The sequence below is a fragment of the Culex pipiens genome, chromosome 2 (genome assembly GCF_016801865.2).
Source record: "Culex pipiens pallens isolate TS chromosome 2, TS_CPP_V2, whole genome shotgun sequence".
In the NCBI taxonomy this organism is placed as follows: Eukaryota; Metazoa; Arthropoda; class Insecta; order Diptera; family Culicidae; genus Culex; species Culex pipiens.
Genome location: NC_068938.1, coordinates 153,643,223 through 153,664,429, shown reverse-complemented (window position 1 = coordinate 153,664,429; position 21,207 = coordinate 153,643,223). Strand labels below are relative to the sequence as shown.

The 21,207-nt window shown below is 33.0% G+C and overlaps 2 protein-coding genes across 2 annotated transcripts in view; both read right to left on the bottom strand.

The window, feature by feature from the left end:
* LOC120429588 (serine-enriched protein) overlaps positions 1-21,207 on the bottom strand; it is a 38,321-nt gene that overhangs the window by 5,467 nt on the left and 11,647 nt on the right. The window contains exon 4 of the mRNA XM_039594625.2: positions 9,786-9,919. Within this exon, the coding sequence (XP_039450559.1) occupies positions 9,786-9,919 (134 nt within the window). The remainder of the gene's footprint in view (positions 1-9,785; positions 9,920-21,207) is intronic.
* Positions 10,009-10,728, bottom strand: LOC120429589 (probable small nuclear ribonucleoprotein E). The gene is made up of 2 exons (XM_039594626.2): positions 10,508-10,728; positions 10,009-10,415 (listed from the first exon to the last, which is right to left on the bottom strand). Exons 1-2 carry the CDS (start codon positions 10,641-10,643, stop codon positions 10,276-10,278), a joined length of 276 nt encoding a protein of 91 aa, XP_039450560.1. The 5' UTR covers positions 10,644-10,728; the 3' UTR covers positions 10,009-10,275.

Below are 21,207 nucleotides of genomic sequence, written 5' to 3'. Positions count from 1 at the left end.
AAATGTGGACCCCAAAATTTACCTTAAAACATACTCTGCAGTTACACCCCAGAAATGAAATTCAATGTTTTCTTTTTTATAAATCCAGAGTGTTTATAGGACGTTATGAAAAAAACTCTAGAAATATTATTTTTATTTATTATTTCTAAGAGGTAAAAGCTTTTTCAAGATAAGTTCAAATTCCATATCTTCTCTCGAGCATAGCAATTGTCTTTTTTTTTTCTAGGTACCTAAGTTAATTTTCAAGGTAATTTCTTTTTTTTATGTCAAAGCGATGTCAATTTATGTTTCACGTCAACCTCAATATTACATTATATTTTGGGAAAAAAAAACTCTGGAGCGGTAATCTTTGTAAAGTTAAGGTTCGCCAATTGTGAATACTCCGGTTTTCCTGATAACTGTAAATATATCTTCAATTTAAATTTACAGTTGACCTTAAAAAAGATAAAAAAAAGTTTAAATTGTTATTTTGAGTCGTTATTTATCATATTGCAAAAATCTCGATACTGGGAAATTATATATTAGCTATGTTTTTACTTCACAAAAATTTAATAATAAGAAGTTCATGGAACAAGTTTGTGCAACATTTGAAAAGTCACTCATTGCGAATTATGATTGGTAAACATTTTAAAACAATTGTAGTAAACTATATAGTTCCTGAAAATTTTGAGGATACTTAAGAGCGAGTCCACGAGCAAAGCATACCCATCTCGCATCGACATCAGCAATCTGCCTGAAATTTTCAGGGGTTGTTTGTACATATAAAACTAGCATCTGGCCAAAATATGAGCACTCTAGGTCAACGGGAAGTGGGGCAAATCGGGACACAAAGTTTAAAGGTTCAAAAACGTCAAAAATCTTAAAAATGCTATAACTTTGGCAAAATTCAATATAATTTCAAAATTCAAAATGCATCTGAAAGGGCTTAAAAAATGCAACAAAATGCAGGGTAGAGCATCCCAATTGGTTAAATCTAAAGGGAGTTATTGGCATTTTAGTGAAAAAATAGCATAATTTTCAAACTCAAATAAAAAAGTGTTCCATCCAGATATCAACTCGGTTCGACCTGCAGCTTGTAGGGGACATCTGGGACTACCATCCGAGACTGAGAACGCTTTGGGTAAGGCAGTAAAACGTATTAAATAGATACTTTTACTTTTAGTGAATTTTTTGGTTGTACATTTTTGCTCGGGGGACCCCTTAGATCAAATTTTCCGGTGGTAATTTTATCATATTCGTGTTCCTGAGACAATTTCACAATAGAAACATGCATAAAAATGTTTATTTTCATCCATTTTAACCCTCTTAAAAATAAAAGTTTAAAAAAGTTAAGAAGCTGCTTTTTTCTGGTGTCATCTAGTATCCTTGGAAACGAACTTGATTTTAAATAACTGTGAATATAAGTTTTTTTTGAACTTTTAATTTTTAAAGGGTTAAAATGGATGAAAATAAACATTTTTATGCATTTTTCTATTGTGAAATTGTCTCAGGAACACGAATATGATAAAATTATCATCGGAAAATTTGATCTAAGGGGTCCCCCGAGCAAAAATGTACAACCAAAAAATTCACTAAAAGTAAAAGTATCTATTTAATACGTTTTACTGCCTTACCCAAAGCGTTCTCAGTCTCGGATGGTAGTCCCAGATGTCCCCTACAAGCTGCAGGTCGAACCGAGTTGATATCTGGATGGAAGACTTTTTTATTTGAGTTTGAAAATTATGCTATTTTTTCACTAAAATGCCAATAACTCCCTTCAGATTCAACAAATTGGGATGCTCTACCCTGCATTTTGTTGCATTTTTTAAGCCCTTTCAGATGCATTTTGAATTTTGAAATTAAATTGAATTTTGCCTGAGTTATAGCCTTTTTGAGCTTTTGACGTTTTTAAACCTTCAAACTTTGTGTCCCGATTTGCCCCACTTCCCGTTGACCCAGAGTGCTCATATTTTGGCCAGATGCTAGTTTTATATGTACAAACAACCCCTGAAAATTTCTGGCAGATTGGTGAGGTCCAAACGACGTCCCATACAAAGGGGTATGCCCTGTTCGTGGACTCGCTCTTAATTTAACGAATAAATAATAAATTTAATACTTTTCTTTTTGAATTTTGCCACTATTGGCATAGTAAAAAAAAACTCCCGGGTCCCGGGAATTCCCGGGAAATGGACAAATTCAACTCTCGATTCCCGGGAAATTGAAAATCTCGAGAATCGTCACCCTCTAGCAAGGACTATACAGAAAAAGGTACCTTCTCAAAAAATAACTTATTTTTAAAATAAATTTGTCTCTTCAAAGGTTTCGTTAAAAAAATCATATTTCTAGATTTTCGTTTTTTTTTGGGAATCAAAACAGGCCATAGAGAAGTAAGGCAGAGATTTTACAGTTGAGTATTTTTGTTCAAACAGTGATTTTTTATAAATAGAATTTTAAGTAAACACAACTTTTGCATATCATTTCGTAGAATCGAATTTTCAACATAAATGTACTTCATGCATTTAAAAAAAATGCACCGTTTTCGAATTAAATGAAGAAGAGTCTTTGACTCTTTTGAAATGTTAGTCTTGAGTTTAAAACATAAGGAACTTTTTCCGGAGCGATCAGAAAATTTTACGAATCATTCATTTTTTTACATTGAAATTCGGACCATTAGTTTCTGAGACATCAGCATTTGAAAGTTTAGTGCTGTCTGGTCGACACTTAGAAATAAAACTTTAATTGCTTTTGCTTTTTTATATTTAAGTGACTTTATTTCAGGAAGGAATAGACCAATTTTCAATGTTTCTTAGGCAAATTAATAGGAAATTTTCTAAGCTGTTCATTTTCTTTTTTCAGAAATGTTTTTTGAAAAATCGAAAAATGTTAGTTTTTTTTTCTCTCAAAATCGAATTTATAATGGCTGTTATTCGAACTTTTTCGAATTACAGCCATTTTAAATTAAAAAAATGTATGCTCATGCACATTATATTTGAAGTTTTTGTCACCTTTTATTAATGTTTGCTCATTCCGTATAAAATTGGTATATAATTCAATTGAAACCCCAATCAAATCAGCCAAACCAAATCAGATATCAAAATATATTTACTGGAATATTTTCAGGATATGTAGTACCGTCAACTGAGGCAGTCCGAATAGGGACAGCAGTTTTTAAAACATTTAAATGTTTTAAATTTAGTAATTGATGCGCTTATTTAGTTGATCTGTATCTGTTCTAACCTAAATCAATCAAAAATATCAAAATATAGTGCAAAAACCTTGCTGAAACAGCTGTCCCAATTCACCCCATGTGTCCCAATTCGCCCCAGATGACGATACAAAGAATGTCCTTTCAGATGTATTGTTAGGGTTTTGCACCAAATACACCACATCGCAACTTTAAAATCGGTACAAAATCATTTCAAAACAATGAAGCAAAGCGAAGCAAAGTCATTCAAGAACAGTATAATAATATCTAAATAAACACTCAAAAACACCTCCAAAAATATTATTTTAAGTTATCACCGAAGTGTCTTTTTCGACCTTATTGGCAGAAATGGCGTTTACCTCTTGTAGATCAAGAGCTAGAATTGTGGCTTCTTCGACAAACTTTCTTCAAATTGTCTCCAGTGCAACTTTGTCCAAGACACCAAAGCTCTAAAACGTTATCCAACAAAGTTAGGTTTTGGTTAACACCTTTAAAGGTTTTCACCCTGTATGTCAATAACTTAAAAATATCAAGTATCAAGATTGAGTCATACAAATTTCAGCATTTTTGTATGACTCAATCTCACCCCCAGACCTAACGTCACCCCTGAGTACAGAACAACAATTCTTTCGAAGACACAATTTGACCAAGAACGTCAAATAAAGGAGTAAACAATTTATTCCAATAAATTTTGCAATTTCGATTACTTTTCTACAAAGCAAATTTATAAATATCCATGATCATCACAACCTTAGTTCTTACCCTGTCCCTTTCCCTTACTGGCCTGTCCCCTCTCTTTGTTGGCCTGTCCCTTGGTGTCTCCCTTGTTGCCCTTGGTGGTCTCCTTCTCGCCACCCTTACCCTTACCGTGTCTCCTTCCATGGCCACGCTTGCCATGGCCCTTGCGCTCATGCGAATCCGATCCGTTCTCCTCCGAGGAATCATCCTTCTTGGTTCCAGCAACCGTCGTGGTGTCCGGTTTGTTTGTGGTTTCCGGAGCTGCCGGAGCAGGAGCTCCGGCTCCAGTTATGACCGAGGGGTCCGCGGCAACGGTGACATCCTGGGCGGTCACCGTGGACAGATAGGCGACGGAGGCCACCACAGCGAGGAAGAAGGTGATCTTCATGGTTTGATTTGATTTGGAGGGAGTTAGATGTTTCAAACTGAATAGTTAAACAATCTGTGATGATGGTGAATGATTTTCGGCTTGTTTTTATACAAAATTTTACCCCCATTTTTAATGGGCTTTTAATAGCGCTACTAACTTTCCAGCCCCGAAAAACGACCATGGTATACAATATTTCTTAACAATCGACAGTCTGATACACTTTTCAATTTTATTATTACTATCATTAGCAATCACAATCCCAAATTGAAACATTTTGTTAACTAGTCTATACATCGTCAGCTGTGTGCTATCTTGTGACATAGACCATTTTGGTCGAAAATGAGTTAATGATGACGTTTTGCTATACTTAACAAACACTACAAGATGCTTTAACCCGATTTTGGAAACTCGCTTCCGTTTCCCGGATATCGCAATACACACTTGTGACATAGACCAATTTATCATCAAAATGATTGTGCACACTTGTGACACGTCATACATGTTGTTGGAAAATGTGGAAAATTTTTCTTGTTTTTCACAAATTTATGTACACACATCTTTCTAAAGGCAATTCAACCTTTTGTTTATAAAAATATACAGATTAAGTCGATTAAACCATTGATTTGAACTTATTTTAGTTTGTATGGGAATTCTGTGCACACTTGTGACACGTAGTACAATTTTACTTTCGAAACACACTTGTGACACGTGCTTTTCAGATTTTTGTTTACATTATTTACTGTATCTTTTAACTGGTGTAACCAAATTAGTTGAAATTGGAGCGTTTGTTAAGCGATAGTATACGAACCGATTGCTTCAAAAAGTTTGGCTCTATCAATCATAGTTTTGAAATTATTTACCAACAGACTTTAAAAATCGATTTTCTCGAAAAGTACTAAATGGTCGTTGTCACAAGATAGCACACAACTGACGACATGACAATACATTTTCTTTCTATATTTTAACCACGTTTCCCCTTGAAAACAAAACAAAAATGAGCTAAAAGTTTGAATTAAACCAAAAAATAAACATAATTTCAAGATCAAGTGGTAAGGCCATTTGCATTTATTATTTTTCAATTTTATTTTTGAAATTCATTGATATTCTGCAATTTATTTACAGTAGACTTTTTTGATATTTTTTGATTCAAAAAAAAAATAAGCTTGAAATTTGGAATTTGTTTTTTTAAGAGGATGGTTTAGGATAGTTTTGGTTTTGAAAAAAATGATTTTTGAATAAAAATCTAAGAAATTGTAAAACTAAATTTCCAAAATTATAGATTCGATTTCCAATCGAATTTACACGTTTTTTCGTTAAAGTGCACCGTGTCAAGTTATAGGCGTTTTAAGATGGAATTTACAAAAATGGTAATTTTTTGCAATTTGAAAACAGTTCATGAGCAATTCTCTACGAAATCGGTATTTTTTTTAGAATTTTATTTTTTGTATTTTTTAATCCGACTGAAACTTTTTGTATGCCTTCGGTATGCCCAAAGAAGCCATTTTGCATCATTAGTTTGTCCATATAATTTTCCATACAAATTTGGCAGCTGTCCATACAAAAATGATGTATGAAAATTCAAAAATCTGAATCTTTTGAAGGAATTTTCTGATCGATTTGGTATCTTGGGCAAAGTTGTAGGTATGAAATGGTAGGTTTTTGAAATGATCGAAAAATTTCACGAATGTTTCATATTTTAACATTGTAAATCGGACCATTAGTTGCTGAGATATCGACATTAGAAAATTGTGGGTTGTTTGGGTGAGACTTAAAAAACATCAATTTTCATGTTTTTAAACACTTGCATGGCAATAGTGCGTCCATCCCGGGAATTCCCGGGACAAAAATCCCGGGATTTTTCCTAAACCGGGAATTCCCGAATCCCGGGATTTTCTATAATTTGTCCCGGGAATTCCCGAAATTGAAAAAAAATCATATTTTGGTCTGGAAATTCAGATTTATAGTAGAACAATAAAATGAATTAAAATTTGTATTCAGCAAATCTCAGCATTAAATTGGCTTTTAAGGAAAAAATATTATAATTTTAATTAACAGGTCCGCAAAATGCTTAGTGCTTTAAATTTTTTTCTCTATTATTTTATGTTTTTTAAAGACTGGATATATTGACGTATATTTTCGATTTTAAATTTGAAAAAAAACAATCTCATATCAAATTATTTATAATCAAACACCGGCATCTAGGGCAAATACGTACAAATGTAACGAATAAATACAGCTATTAAAGCAAAAAATAATTGCATGACGTTTTGGATGACTTCGGTTAAAACAGGAACAGAACAAAACAATTTGTACTTCCAAATGTATTGCTCTAAAATCTCCTGTACCTATTTAGACTGTAATTCTGATTTTCCCTCGGTTGCCGGTAGTAACTTGAAGATAATTTGTAAAATATGTTTTAAATAAAACAATGAATTCCAAAGTTATATAAAATATAACATTGACTGGTATCATTTTATTTATTGTCGTTTTTTGGTTTTTAGACACATAAAATATTTTTTTTAAGCTGTTTTAGTCATGTCATATAAAAATATATATAAAAGAAAAAAAATATATGAAAGAATGCTGAAGTTTTTTTTTGATTAGGTTCTATAAACATATGGAAGACAAAAGCTTATTGGACCTTTTAAAAAAACTCAAGAATTATGTAATTTGATTCGCAAATAAAAAATAATTAATCATACTGGAATTAAAAATAGTAGTTGATATAAAATCCTAAACACCACAAAGATAAAAAAAAATCTTTTAGGCTATTTTAAAACTGTCGTCTTTGTTTAGATTGAAGTGAGGATTATGACCATTTGATATTATTAAGCTAATTAATGATTTTAAGCTTGAAAACATAACAAATATAATGAAACATAGATTTTATTACTGATTCAAAAATTTCCCGGGATCCCGGGAATTCCCGGGATTCCAAAAATATTTTTCCCGTTTCCCGGGAAATTCAAAACCCGGGAAAATTGGACGCCCTACATGGCAATATCTCAGCAACTAAGGGTCGTATCAAAAAAGTTCAAAAAAGCAAAATATAGAGAATTTTCTCAGCTTTTCAAAAATATACATGTGCACTAATTTAAAAAAAATTTGAAAACTGCGACTATTTTCAAAAAGTTACCTAAAAATAGCTTTAACTTGAAAACGATGCACTTTATCAAAATTACTTTTTGATTGCAAATTTGATTTTACATCGAAAAATGAAGTTGACAAATTTTTGCGACAAATATTTCGATTTTTTGAAAAAATCAGTATTGATTCAAAAATGTATAACTCGGTCAAAGATTTTTTGCACAACCTGGAAATTTCTGAAAATTTGGCATTTGATGTCCCCTAAAACATATAAAAAAAAAGTGTTATTTGCAAATCAAGTTTTAAGTTATAAATAAAATTTACCAAAAAAGTTTCAGTCGGATTAGAAATACAAAAAAAAAATCGAATGACCGAAATCTGAGAGAACTGCTCAAGTGTCACCCAAACAACTCACCATTTTCTAATGTCGATATCTCAGCAACTAATGGTCCGATTTTGAATGTTAAAATATGAAACATTCGTGAAATTTTCTGATCGTTTCGAAAAAAATGTTTTCAATTTTTTTGAATCAAGACCAACATTTCAAAAGGCCCAAACATTCATTATTACGCCCTTTTGATCATATGACCCATTTCTGGAGTTTTTTAAAAGGTCCAATAAACCAAATTTTCAGTTTTTGCTTTTTGGGTGTTTTTAAATACCCCTGACTCTGGACTGGAAATTTGGTTTATTGGACCTTTAAAAAAAACTCCAGATTTTTTTCTCTAAACATCCATTTTAACCTTTTCTTTTTGTAAATATTTCGAGTAAATAGTCAAAACATGCTATGTTCACTGACCTACAAAAAATTACAAAAAATGACTATACAAGCTTAATTCAAGGAGAGTCATAACCTTTGGGTCTGCAGAAAACAAGTAAAAACATATTTTATAAGTCGGATTTTTAACTAGAGAACTGTCATCAACGGGGCGAATCGGGACTACAGTCTGAACAGGGCAGTTTTTAGAGCACTTATAAGTTCCAAATATGGATTTTGATGGACTTACAGTATGGCCCATAAAAAAATACGACTTGTGCATTTTTTCACAGAAAAAGTGGTGCCATTCTTAAATTTATTTAACAATCTGATTTTTTAATGTATTATGGTGTTAGTTAAGTATGTTTTGAAGATATCGTCATGATAGTTTTTTGCAGTTCACCAAAACTGTGTACAGGTGGTCTACAATTATGAATGTATTTTTGGAACAATATTTACCCTAATTAAATAATTTATATTTCAAAAACGAAACAGTTTAAAATATCCAACAATGTGCCGAAAGCATCATTAGAAGTCCTTCTTAAATACGCCCAATCAACGAAGTTTTTTAATTTTGTTAAAATTGGTAATTTGTGTGAAAAATGCCATTTTGGTTATTATTTTGTGTGATTCTGTCAAAATAAATCAATAACTTAAAACCGTTGTCGATGGCTCAAAAGCGTGCCCAGCGGCTCTATATTGTTAAAAGTCACATCAGAGCATCTGTTAGTATCAATTACCATCATTAGTAGCATTTGTTTTTTTCGTTGAAACATTGCAGGCTCCAAAAAATCCCAAAAAATGATGCATTTTCAGAATCGGGATATTTTTGAAAAGTTCACTATTTTATTATAACTGGTAAATAGAATGCGTAAAATTCGGTGGAACTAACTCTTACAACTCTCCAAAAACAGTAACCTTGAAGGCTGTATACTTTTTAGTCCATAAAAATACCATAATAGGCTATCCAGATCGACCAACATGAAAAAAGTATGTTTTTCTTTATATGGCCTGGGCGTAGAGCAAATTGGAAAATTATAAATTTCAATGAGCTGTAACTTATTGTATGCTAAGGGAATGGTTTTAAAGGCATTGATTGTTTGTTTTGAACCTATTTAACGTGTACACATGCTACATACATCATAAATAGTAAAAATAGTCCCGATTTACACCTAATAACAATGTCGCATTTTTTTATGGGCCATACTGTATTTAGTTTTTCTGTGTCTGTTCTTACCGAAACCAATAAAAAAAAATACCAAAATGTTGTGCAACAACATATATGTAAAACTGCTATCCGCATTCGCCCTTTGTGTCCCGTTTAGCCCCAAAGCATCGTGCCCATGTTTGAAAGAATGAAAAAACTCACCAAATTTATACCAGAATCAAGAATAGGTCGTTTTAAAGGACGGGAAAAAAGGACAAAAAGGTTCGAAACAGGTTCTGGAATTGTTGAAGTGTTAAATTTTTGCAAACAATGTTTTGGATATTCCACTTTTCCCGATTTTCACAGATTTCGGCAAATTTCCAACTATTTTCAGACCTGTGTGGCCTAGCCTACTAGTTTTACCCAATACATTTAAATCAGTTTTAGAATTATTTTAAAAAGCAGTTAAAAGAATTCGAGTTAACCAAAATGTCATACTTACATTATCATACGAAATGACCTGAATCAGTCCCTCCTTGGTGAGGTTCAGAAACGCATTCGTCTTGACGCACTCGGACGCATTTTCCGCAATGTATGTTATGCACTTTTCCAAAAACGGAGCTGCAAATTTCGCACCTGGAAATAATTATAATTTTCTCAATTAGGTGTTGCACTATTAAACTAGAATTTTAATTTTTATAGCAACTACACTGAAAACACATCGATTTTGAATTCATTATCCTTCCATTTATTCTTACTTTACAGCAGTATTTTTCACTTTACAGCAAAAAGATTGTTTTAATTCGTAAACGATTCGCCTTCAAATTCTTCCCGGACGAAACATCGTTCACTAGTCTTACAAAATAACAGAATCGGCATTTAAATGAAATTAATTCTCAGAAGATGGTTCTCTCTCCCCTCACACAAGTTCACACGAGAGATATTTAAAAAGTTAAAGTTAATTCAAGTTGATGGTCAGCTCCGTCCCCGCCTCAATTCGCCTGAACGTTCTGGATGAGCGTAATGTTGTCCCCCTTGAGCATGATCCGGCCGAGGGTGCGCCGGTTCTGCTTCTTGATGTTGTACTCCTCGGCTTCGTCCAGCACCAGGTTCATGTACTCGTCGAATCCGACTGCAAAAAAAAAACTCAATCCAGATTAGAACTCTGTTTACTTTCCTTCCTCCGGGGACCGGACCAGATTGAGGTTAGAACCGAGCGCTTACCGATGTGTCCCTCTATCCGGAGGTGGGTGTTCTCGTACAGCCAAACCTGCACGCGGGACCGGTTCTGCAGGTAGCGGAAGATCAGGTTGATGGGTTGGACCATCACCTTCTGCACCTTGGAGCCCTTGAACGACATTTTGGAGGCCGGTTTTTTTTTTTGTCGCGGGGAAATTACACAAAACGTTTGGCCGAAGCGAGAGGGACGCGGTCGAAGAATGAAAACAAGCCGCTTGACAGAAGTGGGCAGGTGTCAGATATGGACCCTTGTGGTGATTTTTAGGGGAGTACCGCTGAAAACGTTTCGCTATAATTTGATTACAGCGGCAACACATGTATGTAATACAACCTGGTGGCGATTAGCTGCTTTACAAAAAGTTGTTCTAGCGAGAAGCAGGTGGCAGTAAGGCAAAAAGACATAAATAAAATATTATGGCAAACTTAAATTGAGGAATTTCACGGAAACGTGCACGCATCCTGGTGGCGAGTAGGATCGAAATATTCACTTTTTCAGTTTTTTTTTTAATTTTTATCTTATTAAAATTTATGCCTTCCTCACCATACTGAGGAAAGGCTTAAAAATCACTCCAAAAATGAACTTTTTAATTAGACCCACCCTGCCAGGGATGCCATATCTACGGATTTCTCCGTAGATCTACGGATTTTAGCCATTTCTACGGATCTACGGATTGATCTCCAAAATCTACGGATTTTCATACCGGCTGATAATTGTATGAAGGACGTGAAATTATATTTTTGCGTGATAAAAATGTTTTATGAAAACGTTTTGAACAATCAGTTTTACAAGAAGTTTTAAAGATCGTTAAATTGAAAAGTCGTTTAGGAGAAATGAGGCTTATAAATAAGTAACCGATCTAGTGGGTTGAGGTCACGTCAAGTCGATGATTGAAAAATAATTAGGGGGAGAAGGGGTAATATGCACCCCCTAAGGGAAAACTGTGATTTCTCAACCATAACATCGTCACCCATGTGTAAAATGTCTTGAAAACCCCTCAAAATTGCTTAAAAATGCATATTTCTAAAAATATTTTTGATTCATTCCAAACAATCATGCGGGGCAATATGCACCACAGCATTGGGGCAAAATGCACTACAACAACGGGGCAAAATGCACCACAAAAATGGGGCAAAATGCACCGGGTAAAAGCAGTTTTCACTAGCCACCACTAGATGACACCGCTGTTTTAACAAAGGAGCATCACAGCGATGCATTTTGCCCCGACCACGCTTATTACATAACATTCAATCAAAAATAAATTTTTCATGTTTTTGGACTCATCTATCTATAGAATAATGAAGATTGTGGTAAAAACTATATAAACAAACACTTACAATATCAATAAATGCTTTTTATATTGTCCAAACATCATAATGGAAGTTCAATCAAAATTAGATCAAAACACAACATTTTAAAGTTTTGCAAATAACTTTGGCTGTTTTTACCCTACCATGCTCAAACTTTTCCAGCATAGTTTTACAATGTTAAGCTTCCAATTTCTATGATTTTTTCCCCGGAAAATTCTTCCTAATATCGAGAAATGCTGTGGGTGCATTTTGCCCCGGAGTTGCATATGACCCCCTCTCCCCCTATGTTGTGAATAAAACATTAATAAATAATTTAAAACAAAATCGTAACATAAGTTAAACTTGAGTTAAAAGGCAAATTTGGATTGAAATTAGAATATGTGGTGTGTATTGGGCCCAAGAAACAAAAAAAAAATATCCCAAAACATCTTGTTTCTTTTCGGAATCAACTCCTAGCGCTTTGCGATGTTCTAAAAAGTTATTCTCCGGATCAAAACCTTTAACAAAAATTGGGAGTAGGAATATTGTATAGGGTTTTGAGTAACTTTCTCTAAGAAGAGGTTACAAGTGAAAATTCCACATATTTTTCCCGTGTTCATGAGGACATTTTTAGTAACTTTTGCTCTTCGAAAAATGTTACTTTGCTTCAGGGATGTCCAAGGGGCCCTTGGCGAAGCATCAATTCGGCGCCCTCCTTAATATTTCCACACTTTGATAAATTAATTTTAAATTCAAATGTTTGCCGATTGCTCTAAAGAATTCTGATTTAAAAATGGCAGTTGGAGCAGTATACAGGTTGGCAAAAAAATCCATAACCCAGTTTTCTTGTTGCAGTATTTTCAAATCGATGATTTAATTTCTTGTTTCTAGTTTCTATTTTCTACTTTAAATTGACATGAAATTTAAAAATACAATTTAAAAACTGATTTTTTTCGGTTAATTTAAGCATTCAAAAAAAATTTAAGTGTTTTTTTTATTTAATTTTTTATTCGTGAAATCAAATAAATTTAAAATTCAAAGATTTTAAACAAAAATAAGGAAAAATATTTTTCAAACCATCTATAAAACATATTTTTTGTTTATACATTTTATTATTTCTATATTTCTAAATTACTATAACCAAATTTGCTTCGAGAAATTTGTATGCCCAGAGCATTAATATGGTAAATGAGCAATTCTCTGAGATTTCGATCATTTTTTATATTTTTTAATCCGGCTGAAACTTTTTTGGTGCCTTCGGTATGCCCAAAGAATCCATTTTGCATCATTAGTTTGTCCATATATTTTTCCATACAAATTTGGCAGCTTTCCATACAAAAATGATTTATGAAAATTCGAAAATCTGTATCTTTGGAAGGATTTTTTTTATCGATTTGGTGTCTTCGGCAAAGTTGCAGGTATGGATATTTTTTTAAATTTTAACCGGTCATTTTTTTAATTTTAACCTTTTGAAATGTTAGTCTTGATTAAAAAAAATTAAAAATAGTGTTTTTTGCAAATCAAGTTTTAGTGACAAAAAGTGAAATAAAAAATCACTAATTTTTTACCGTTTATCAATTTTTTCCAGTGTAGTCCTTATACATACCTACAACTTTGCCCAAGACACCAAATCGATCAAAAAATTCCTTCAAAAGATACAGATTTTTGAATTTTCATACATCATTTTTGTATGGACAGCTGCCAAATTTGTATGGAACATAATATGGACAAACTAGTGATGCAAAATGGCTTCTTTAAGCATATCGAAGGCACCAAAAAAGTTTCAGCCGGATTGAAAATACAAAAATTAAAATTAAAGAAAAAATACCGATTTCGTAGAGAATTGCTCAAATGTGTTAATTTTGGCAAAATAAAAAAAAAATATATAGACGATTTGTAACTTTTCACCAACTTGTGTTTTGTACAAAAAAAGATAAAAGCAAAATCCATATAAATGCTTCAATAAATGTTTTGTTAAAAATGTTAAAATTTTATCTTCAGATTGTTTTTATCTTCAGATTGTTTTGTACCCCCGTTGAGAATCGCTGGTCTACACAAACAATTTTCGAAAACCGCCGTAGGCCAGATAAAATGCCTTCGCTGCCGGATGTTAGGTGGCCCTGGCTTAGGATTTTCGGAAAATTTCAAATTTTCTGAATTTAAATAATATTTAATGAATGAAAGGGCTATCTTGAATAAAAAAATCTTGCTGTTCGGGTGAAATTTTGAAAACATTTTTTTATTCTTTATATTTAAGTGGCTGTATCGCAGGAACGAAAAGACAAATCTACAATGTTTATTAGACGTGTACTTAAATAAAAACTAAAAAAAAAATGCAATTTACACTTATTAAGAAAAAATTCTTTGTAAAAGCTTTATCAACATTTCTGAAAAATGCTTTTCGTTTGCAAGTTCAATTCTACTTTCAAAAATGAAGTTTAAAATGTTTTGGGTGAAAATTTTATAAGTCACGGCCAAGCAGAGGTTTTTTTGAAAAAATGTAAATGCGAAATTTGGGAATTTTAAAAGTTTAAAAGTAATTGAAAAAAAGTGTATTCTTTTGTTAGAGTTAAAAATAATATTTAGCATGTCTGCGATCGATTGAAAAATTTGGATTTTCAGTGAATTTCCGTTGTACATAATTGCAAAAAAAAAATTCTGCGAAAAAAAAAATCTTCAGTACTTAGATATTTTTAAAACTAATGATTGCAAAACAACTGGGCAGGTGTAAAATGCATTTCAAAACACTATTTAAAAAAAAATGCAACGGTCTAAAAAATATGAAAATCTTAGCCGAAAACACCAAATCAATTGGATAGTTCATTCGCAAGATAAAAATTTTCGACTGTTTACAAAGCACTTAAAAACGTTGCAAATGTAATTTAAGTAATATTATATGTAATATGTAAGACTGTGGACAATTTTTTTTTATGTAATACACATTAATTCAATGTTAGTGTTGCCTTTTCTTCTGAATAGGGTACCTAACGAGGTACCTAACAAAATATGGTAAACCATTTTTTGTAATAAAAAATCTTGAAAATAGGAGTGCAATCAATTCAACATTAAAATGCATTTTCCTGTGTTTATAAGACACATTCTCCGGGCTAGTATACCAGTAGGAAAATTTTAAAACTTGATTTATTGGCGAAATATATGTTGTGATTGGATTGTGTATAGTTAAGGCTTGTAAAGCCAACATTTACAAACATTTAAAGATTTATAACCTTGACTTTCGACGCAAATGAAATATAAACTGCAAAAACACCTCAAAACCACCTTCGGAATCCTGAAATATATCCGGTGGTCAGAAACTATTTTTCCAAAGCTTATCATATCCAGAAAATAGAATAAATTTCTCGTCGAAAAACACGAACGGAAAACAGCAACCGAAACGTTAAACTCTTAGCCCAATGTCTTATGGCAAATTAATTTACTTTCAGAATCTGTAAAAATATTGAGGATGTTTTCTTTGAAATTTCCGAGTTACAGCAAAAAACTGAAAAAAAGAAACGTCATTCTGTCACGGCACAATGTATCATAACCATTTTAAGCTCCTTCAAGTTTGTTCAAAAATATTTTGAATTTTTGTAAAACTTCCACAACAGTTTTTTTTAAATTCGATTGTTAGACAGATCGGTTGTCATTTTAAATTAATTTTAAATGAAGATCAGGAAACGGACACATGCACATAAAATCACGAAAAAAAATATTTTCAATAAATCATTTATATTTTGTAGTTTATGTACAGTAGCACAACTGTAGAAATATAGTGTCGTAAAATTAGGCATGAAATTTGAAATTAATTTTTTATTGATCTTGATAAAACCTTAAATAGATTTAAAAGAAAAAAGAAAACTATTTGTTTTGGAAATTCTATAACCCCTAGCTAAAATAAAAATATTTTGTGTTCCCTAGACACCAACCACCTGGAAATTTTTTTTTGAACAAGTCTACGAATTCGACTTCCACCAGACCTGGTATCCCTGCCACCCTCATTTGAACATACCGACTCAGAATCACCAGCTGAGCAAATGTCTGTGTGTTCGGATGTATGTAGACACGTGTACCGAAAATTAATATCACTGGAATATCTCGTCACTGGCTGAACCGATTTTGACCGTATTGGCCTCATTCGATTCGTCTTGGGTCCCCATAAGTCCCTTTTGAAATTTATAAGATTTAATAAGCACATCAAAAGTTAAGATTAATAAACTGCTGCATATAAATTTCACAATGTGCAAAAAAGGGTGGTTTGGCATAAAAACCTGTCATATTATATATTTTTAGAAAGGTTCTGAAATGACCTTTCTTATGGATGAAGAATTTTTAACCTCAATCTATTTCCCCAGAGGTTTTTTCTTGTTAATTGTTTTTGTTTACTAATATTCAATTGTACAGGGTGATTCAGTTCAGTATATGAAAAAATACAGTCGATGATCGACGAATAGCCGATTTTACCGGTTTTAGGTCGCATGGACACAAATGAAAGGTAGTACACGCAAACGAGAAATCCTTGAGGGCGGCCCTCCCAATTTGAGCTGTGTGGAACAACGCTGAAATCGCGAGGAAATCCCTCCCGACTTGAACGGTCTCGAAAATTCACGCACACCATCACAGGAAAATGTCGAAATGTTTCAATTTCATTGACCAAGAACGTAAACACTCAAAGGGCAGTTGTATCTCACACGTCAGTGCTGTGCACAAGTATGCGTGCTTCATTTGTATCGCCGATCAGCACAAATTCACTTAGCAGTGCGGCACAGGAGTGACATGACTCAAACATATTGAACAATTGAAGAATTTACTGTTTTCTTTAATTGTTTTGTCAAAATGTCATTGAAAATTGAAACATTGTTTGACAATCTGACAATTTGACAATTTGACAATTTGACAATTTGACAATTTGACAATTTGACAATTTGACAATTTGACAATTTGACAATTTGACAATTTGACAATTTGACAATTTGACAATTTGACAATTTGACAATTTGACAATTTGACAATTTGACAATTTGACAATTTGACAATTTGACAATTTGACAATTTGACAATTTGACAATTTGACAATTTGACAATTTGACAATTTGACAATTTGACAATTTGACAATTTGACAATTTGACAATTTGACAATTTGACAATTTGACAATTTGACAATTTGACAATTTGACAATTTGACAATTTGACAATTTGACAATTTGACAATTTGACAATTTGACAATTTGACAATTTGACAATTTGACAATTTGACAATTTGACAATTTGACAATTTGACAATTTGACAATTTGACAATTTGACAATTTGACAATTTGACAATTTGACAATTTGACAATTTGACAATTTGACAATTTGACAATTTGACAATTTGACAATTTGACAATTTGACAATTTGACAATTTGACAATTTGACAATTTGACAATTTGACAATTTGACAATTTGACAATTTGACAATTTGACAATTTGACAATTTGACAATTTGACAATTTGACAATTTGACAATTTGACAATTTGACAATTTGACAATTTGACAATTTGACAATTTGACAATTTGACAATTTGACAATTTGACAATTTGACAATTTGACAATTTGACAATTTGACAATTTGACAATTTGACAATTTGACAATTTGACAATTTGACAATTTGACAATTTGACAATTTGACAATTTGACAATTTGACAATTTGACAATTTGACAATTTGACAATTTGACAATTTGACAATTTGACAATTTGACAATTTGACAATTTGACAATTTGACAATTTGACAATTTGACAATTTGACGATTTGACAATTTGACAATTTGACAATTTGACAATTTGACAATTTGACAATTTGACAATTTGACAATTTGACAATTTGACAATTTGACAATTTGACAATTTGACAATTTGACAATTTGACAATTTGACAATTTGACAATTTGACAATTTGACAATTTGACAATTTGACAATTTGACAATTTGACATTTTGACAATTTGACAATTTGACAATTTGACAATTTGACAATTTGACAATTTGACAATTTGACAATTTGACAATTTGACAATTTGACAATTTGACAATTTGTCAATTTGACAATTTGACAATTTGACAATTTGACAATTTGACAATTTGACAATTTGACAATTTGACAATTTGACAATTTGACAATTTGACAATTAGACAATTTGACAATTTGACAATTTGACAATTTGACAATTTGACAATTAGACAATTTGACATTTTGACAATTTGACAATTTGACAATTTGACAATTTGACAATTTGACAATTTGACATTTTGACATTTTGACATTTTGACATTTTGACATTTTGACATTTTGACATTTTGACATTTTGACATTTTGACATTTTGACATTTTGACATTTTGACATTTTGACATTTTGACATTTTGACATTTTGACATTTTGACATTTTGACATTTTGACATTTTGACATTTTGACATTTTGACATTTTGACATTTTGACATTTTGACATTTTGACATTTTGACATTTTGACATTTTGACATTTTGACATTTTGACATTTTGACATTTTGACATTTTGACATTTTGACATTTTGACATTTTGACATTTTGACATTTTGACATTTTGACATTTTGACATTTTGACATTTTGACATTTTGACATTTTGACATTTTGACATTTTGACATTTTGACATTTTGACATTTTGACATTTTAACATTTTGACAATTTTACAATTTTATAAAAAATCCATTACATAATAATAATAATAATCGATCAAGTAACGGATATTCTTTTTTTCTGAAAATGCCAATACTTTCATTACGGCAATTTAAGAATAGTAACTAAGCAAACGTCCACCAAGAGCTTAAATATTAGAAGGTATGGTGGAATATTGTCCTGTACAAATATGTTTTTGTTTGGATTATTATTTCTCTACATAATACAAATTTGAACATTATTTTCCAATTATCATAATATAACATGTAATATAATAATTTTCCTCAAAATACCCATATTCCCATTATCTAAATACTTTTATAAAGCAAAAAAGTCCGTCATACCTTATAGCACCCGATTGCCTTGAACAACTCCTGCTGTTTTTTTGCTTGCAATGACAGTTGAGTGGAGACGAGATTTTGAACGCAGCGGTTGTTTTTTTTTCGCGTGATCGGAAGCAAATTTCGAAGATAATTTCATCCGAAATCGTTTGAAATTCTATGAATTCACATCATTGGAACGAGTTACAAAAAAAGTGGCCCAAAAAGGTGAGATTAAAACAAAATAAAACGATATCAGCATGAAGTTAAATTCGTCTACTTTTTTCTGTGTTTAGGTTCATCGGAGTGCTGGAGCTTTGGTGTCCAAGTCCCGGACAATCTTTGGCCTAGTTGCGGACAAGCCGTGGCCAAGTCAAGTCGTTCAAAAGCGTTGGCCAAGCTGCGGACAAGACGTGGCCATGACTTCATCAAGCAGATTCCGGCAACAACGTGTGGGTGCTGATCCGCTCCCGGCTCCCGTGCGCTTCCCGAAAAATGTGATAAATTTTGTGAAAAGTGTTAAACGATAAAAAATTATGAAGTGTTTTTTGTGAATAAACCATTTTGAAACCTATTTTGCGTTATTTTTTTATTTGCTTTGAATGGGAGGGCAGCCATTTTTTCCCGACGAAGCTTACCAATACAAATAAACCCACAAAAAACCTCACTAACACACTCATATTCGATGTGATCCCAAAATATCACCAATACATGTGTAAAAACACGCATGTGTGTGTTTATTCCCCGCTTACTCAAGCTTGAAATATTTCTTGCGGATTTCCCGCAACACATTCGTGAGGGTTTTCTCGCCTGTCCGTGCACGGTAGTAATTCCCGCTCGACTTGAGAGGGATTTTGCACGATTTTCAGCCGAGCTCGGTTGCGTGTAAGATTTTAAGCAAATTAGTTTAAATTCTGTAATTCTGTAATTTCGGAATACATTCGTCCGGCTTCAGCTGAAGATTCATGCTGTCCCATGTTGCATGTTCGAGTGTAGACCTACGGAAAACCTTGCCGCGAGGAGAGGTGAGTGAACCTGTACACGAGCCACCTACGACATAATTCCTCGGGCGGCCCAGGTCAACTCGAAGTTACCCCAGGCACCCCCAGTGCAGGACACATTGGGGGTAGAAAGCGGATAGAAAAAGCAAAACATCAAAGCAGAGCGCGAGCCATACTTTTAAAGTGGTATCTGCAAAGGAATTTGTATTAACAAAAGGGTCAGAAATAAAAAGGCGATACTAATTAATACTTCCCTGCGACCTTGGAGGTCTCTCGGTTGGACATATAGCCGTGGCCACCATGCTTGGTAGCAATCCTGACAGTCGGTGTGGTATTGATCACAGCTGGTGTTAATTTGTCCTGCAGCTGTGTAGCAAGTCAGATGCTCGCTCATTCGGTTTGAAACGAAAAGAACAAAAGAGAACACAAGAAAACATTAGATTCTGATAGTGAGTTTCAACTCAACTGTAAAGTGTAATATCATATTAAATATATTTATAATAATACTGTCACTTTATGATTATTTATTGACACTTCATTTATTTGCTTTCACTATCACTTTCACTATTTCTTCGGGTCGTCTAATTTCGTCGTGCTCCCGTACTTGAAGAATTCCGCATAACTAATCATTGCTGGTTAGAAGTTTCATGGCGAACATGTTACAAACTAACACAACAGTGACACAGAAACAGAACTTCACAAGCACGGACATTTTTACACGACCTCCCAGTGAATTAATACCGAGCTTTAACTATTTTTTTGTACAACTATTACCTAAAATGTCCAAAACAGCTCAGTAAAATTCACTGGGAGCGTTCCACAATTTAGCCCCATCCGGGGGGAGCTTATCCCTTTGTACCCTCGTGTTTGTTTCCTTTGATCAGTAGTCTAGGTAGTCCAACAATGTTCAGCACAAGTTTGAATCGAAAGCAATTGCTTGAACAGCTGAACGGATCAAACTATTGCTTCCCTTGCTGAACTAACTATGCTACTGTTACTAAGGAAACAAAAGGATAAAACATCATGATTTGATGTTCTAACAGGTACGTTCAACTAGCCAGCTGCGAGACCCATCAGCCCGGCCGGGAACCAGTCCATTAGCCCGGGTCAAAAAAAATAAAATTGCTCAAATCAAAAAGTATATGAGATTGCCCGAAAGAGTACTCAAAATGGGGCCTCCAGCCCAAATTTCAGCCCATTTGGTTGAAAATTGGCTTGCCTTGAGCAGGAATAAGTTTAAATGGGAATTAACCCGTAAAACTTGAGCAATTGGGTACATTGCTCTGTACAAGTCTGTCGTTGAAATTTAACGACTTTTGCATACCATGGGGTCCAAGGGGATGTTCTGGGAAACAATTCCTCTGAAGGATGCAAGGTGATC

Bases quoted from the DNA above. Each gene is read 5' to 3' on its own strand.
- LOC120429589 (XM_039594626.2), bottom strand. From the start codon at position 10,643: ATGTCGTTCAAGGGCTCCAAGGTGCAGAAGGTGATGGTCCAACCCATC. The intron at 10,416-10,507 runs GTAAGCGCTCGG...TTTTTTTTGCAG, and splicing joins CCGGATAGAGGGACACATCG to TCGGATTCGACGAGTACATG.